The sequence below is a fragment of the Cystoisospora suis genome, assembly GCF_002600585.1.
Source record: "Cystoisospora suis strain Wien I chromosome Unknown contig_4911, whole genome shotgun sequence".
Lineage (NCBI taxonomy): Eukaryota > Apicomplexa > Conoidasida > Eucoccidiorida > Sarcocystidae > Cystoisospora > Cystoisospora suis.
Genome location: NW_027157703.1, coordinates 1 through 3,731, shown reverse-complemented (window position 1 = coordinate 3,731; position 3,731 = coordinate 1). Strand labels below are relative to the sequence as shown.

At 41.8% G+C, this 3,731-nt stretch overlaps 1 protein-coding gene across 1 annotated transcript; it reads left to right on the top strand.

Annotated features, from left to right (window-relative positions):
* The first annotated feature begins 26 nt into the window (after positions 1 to 26).
* CSUI_008654 (uncharacterized protein) lies at positions 27 to 3,713 on the top strand. Its single transcript, XM_068068781.1, has 3 exons — positions 27 to 1,343; positions 2,257 to 2,566; positions 3,034 to 3,713. Exons 1-3 carry the CDS (start codon positions 907 to 909, stop codon positions 3,196 to 3,198), a joined length of 912 nt encoding a protein of 303 aa, XP_067919243.1. The 5' UTR covers positions 27 to 906; the 3' UTR covers positions 3,199 to 3,713.
* The last annotated feature ends 18 nt before the right edge of the window (positions 3,714 to 3,731 follow it).

Below are 3,731 nucleotides of genomic sequence, written 5' to 3'. Positions count from 1 at the left end.
TTCATTCTAGCCCACTTCTTTGTCCGACTTTTTCTCTCCTTTTCTTTTTCTTCTTCTTCTCTTCCCTTCTTTTCCTCTTCTTCTTTCTGTTGAACTCCACCTTCTTCTTCTTCTACACATCGAAACACGTGCATATGCTTACAGAACGTAGCTCGCTAGATCAAAGAGAGATGAAAGATAAATAGATCAAAGATAGATAGGTCAAAGAAAGATAGATAGATTAAAGAGAGATATATCTCTGTGTATCTAGATGTGTGTAGCTGTATGGTCGGTAATTTCTATGCCTATGTTTTGTCTATCTAGATATGTGTCTTGGATTTGCTTGTCCTTTATCCAAGGACTCGAGTGGAGGTGTAGTACTAGAGGTTATCTCTTTCCTTCTTTCCATCCATCTTCTTTCTTTCTTTCTCTTTTCTTCTCCCTTCTCTTTCTCTCCCTACACAGAAAGAGGCCGAAAGCAGAGAGAGAGAGAGGAAGGTGTATATACGTATGTAAAAGCGGCAGTGGTAGCAGATGTCTTCTCATCTTTTCTTTCTTTCTTTCCTTTTCTCTCTCTGTCTCTCCGTTTTCTCCTGGAGGACACCTGTGTATAGCAGGTACTGGTAGTAGTCCTAGTCGTAGTATGGGGGGTGTCGATCATCTTTTTCTGTGGAGATGTAGATATCCAGAGAACTTTCTCGGGTTCTTTCAGCAATACAAGTCAGCAAGTCTTCTCTCTCTCTTTCTTCTCTTCATCTGTCTATCTATCTATCTGTGTCTTTTTCTTTCTTCGTTATCCGTCTTTTCTTTTTCTTTGCTTTTTCCTCTTTCTTTCTCTTTGTGTACAGTCGTCAGCCTGATCGAACGCCTCCTGTAGCGCACGTTCATCCCTTGGCTCTTGTCGTTCTTCTTCCCCCGTTTCTTCGAATGGGGTGTGCGTGTGTCTCTTTCTCTCCTATCACTTATGACGACTATCTTTCTTCTCTCTCTTCATCTTCTGTAGAAACGAATCATGACTATGGCAGTGGAGCTCCTGGCGGACAGGTACCAAAGAACGATTCAGGAGAGAAGGAAGAAAAAGAAGAAGGAGGGGGAGAGCACCAGAAGATGAAGATGGAAGAAGGTGAAGAGGAAGAGATGAGAAAGAAGAAAATGAAAGAAAGATCTCGTCGCGAAGGCAAGAAAGAAGAGAAGGAGAAGAAAGAAGAAGGAGATGAAGGGTTACTAAAGAGATTCCGGCAAGTTGTGGCTGCGAAAGATGAAGATGACGTTCTATGCTTCAAAGCCATCTTCAAGACAGATAAGAAAGGACAGAAGAAAAGGCGTCTCTTCGTTGTCTATCTTAAAGTCCCTCTCTATGAAAAGTAAACAGAAGACATACAGCCAGGGCAGAAAGATCAAGACACACGAGAAAAAGAGAAAGAGGTCTAGAGAAAGAGAGAGAGAAATCATTTTCAACACCTTACGGCATCGTTCTATGTTCACTAGGAGGACCTATACAGAGATATACAGATAGATTTAGATCCACATACATACAGAGGTCTACTGAAGAAACACTCTCACCTATATGTTATCTTGATATATATGATGTGTCGGTCTCTCTCTGTCTCTCTCTGTCTGTTTGTCTCTATATGTGGATATGTATAGGGGGAGATACTGACGTATCTACCACTCTCTCTCTCTCTCTCTGTGCGTATGTCTGTATGAGGGACTATGTCTTGCCGGGGAAAAGTAGGCGAGGAGTGTATTGAAGATGTTTCTATGTATCTATCTAGATGTATGTATCTATCATCATCCATCTATTTCTTTCTCTCTCTCTCTATAGATATATATAGACACGTATATACATATTCATGTATGTGACTGGCACGTATGTTTCTTTCCCCAGAGTGAAGTGGAGAGAAAAGAAGAGGGAGAAATCTCTCTCTCGACAGAAAGAGGAAGAGAAGATAGGAGAGATAGTTTCTAACCAGGTTGTCTATCGATCTCTTCACTAAGCAATTCAGGTGTACGTACATCATAATAGCATGCACCGCTCATGATTTATGCTGTACGTCATTCATACACTCTCTCTTCTCTTTCGTCGTCTACGAATCTAGTGCATCTATCACCTTCACTACCCCTATCTACCTATCTCTCTTCAATCTATCCATCTATCTATGTCCTGTCTGTCTCTCTTCAATCTCTCTTGCATCTCTGTATCTCTCTATCAGCTCATCTCTAAGTGTTTTCGTCCCCCTCCCCCCATGTTCTTTTACGTCTTTCTCGATCTTTCAGACCTCCTCAGTTCCGATTGCTCGAGGTTTGCGACCGTGCATCTTCTTCTTCTTCTTCTCTTCATCTTCGCACGAGAGATAGTGCAGGGGGGTGTCCCTTAGTCAAATCTGAGCTATCTCTTGCTGCTGGTGCCGTTCCGCACGAGGGGTGTCATGGGAAGGCGAAGGATATGACAAGAAACGACCAAAATAGCGCTAAAGAAGCAAAAGATGATATGCAGGTCGACTTCTCTCCTTCTTCTTCTTTTCCTGCGGCCTGGCTTGACTCGAGTGAGGGAAGTTCACTACAGGCTTCCATGCCGACTTTACAGGTAGGTGCGATTCTTGAGGTGTCTCATACATACATACACACCCTCTGTCTCTCTCTAGCTCTTCTTCTCGCATCATTCACAAAGAAAGAAAGAAAGAAAGATTCATAGCTTATATCCGCGTATGTATCTATTGCTGTAGGTATATATGCATATGTAGATGCTTCGTGTAAGTACATACGTGTGTATATGTGGATGACGAGGTGTTGCCAGAGGTGTCTGTAGAGCTTAGTAATGGCTCATCTCGTAGATCTATGAAAGGGGGTGTCTCCGGTCTTCACCTCTCTATCTATCCTCGTTATTTCCTAGAGAATTCAATTCTAGACAGATAGACACACACAGTTCACAGCATGCACCATGCATGCATCGTCTTACCTATCTGTCTATTTATATATCTATCTATGTTTGCTCCATCTGTCTATGCTTCTTCTTCTTCTTGTTCTTCTCTTGTGGATTTCTTCCCTTCTTAGGCTGTAGAGGATATGGTAAATGTTTGGGTTGTCGAGAATGTGAAGAAGATTTCTTCTTCTTCTCTTCCTTATCCCTATTCTTCTTCTTCTTCATCTTCGCTTCTCCTGTGTGGAATGGTAGCTTCTCAAATAGAATACTTAAAGGTATGTTTCGTCTATAGATAGACAGTCCATTCAATCATAGCCAGAGCTCTCTCTCTTCAGCTCTATGTAGTACCGATAAATATGGTACGTGCAAATGTAATAGGATCTCTCACTGCTAAAAAGGCCTAGATCCCAGGCGTCGCTCTAAAGGATCTACAGAGACATACATATGCCTATAGATAGAGAGATATAGATACCTAGGTATATATGTTGGTAGATAGATCTATACATGCAAGAGAGGGATAGATATTCTTCACTGGGGTCCTCGAAGCAGTCCTATCAGTAGTAGTAGTAGTGCATACACGCACACCTTTATTCTCCAGAAGAAGAAAGGAAGGAGAAGAAAAGAGAGGGAGAAGATACATATCTATCTATCTATCGATCTATCGATCTGTCTATTCATCTACTGTGTCAACTCTTGGATATTGGCAACGGTCTCTTCCTCTTCGTTTCTCTTTTGCTCCTTTCCTTTCTCTTCTTCTTCTTCTTCAAGCCTAGAAAACCGCCACGAATGTGAAAGAGGAGAGAAAAGATGAAGAAGAAGAAGAAGAAGA

Bases quoted from the DNA above. Each gene is read 5' to 3' on its own strand.
- CSUI_008654 (XM_068068781.1), top strand. From the start codon at position 907: ATGGGGTGTGCGTGTGTCTCTTTCTCTCCTATCACTTATGACGACTAT. The intron at 1,344-2,256 runs GTAAACAGAAGA...TCGATCTTTCAG, and splicing joins AAAGTCCCTCTCTATGAAAA to ACCTCCTCAGTTCCGATTGC. The intron at 2,567-3,033 runs GTAGGTGCGATT...TTCCCTTCTTAG, and splicing joins CTTCCATGCCGACTTTACAG to GCTGTAGAGGATATGGTAAA.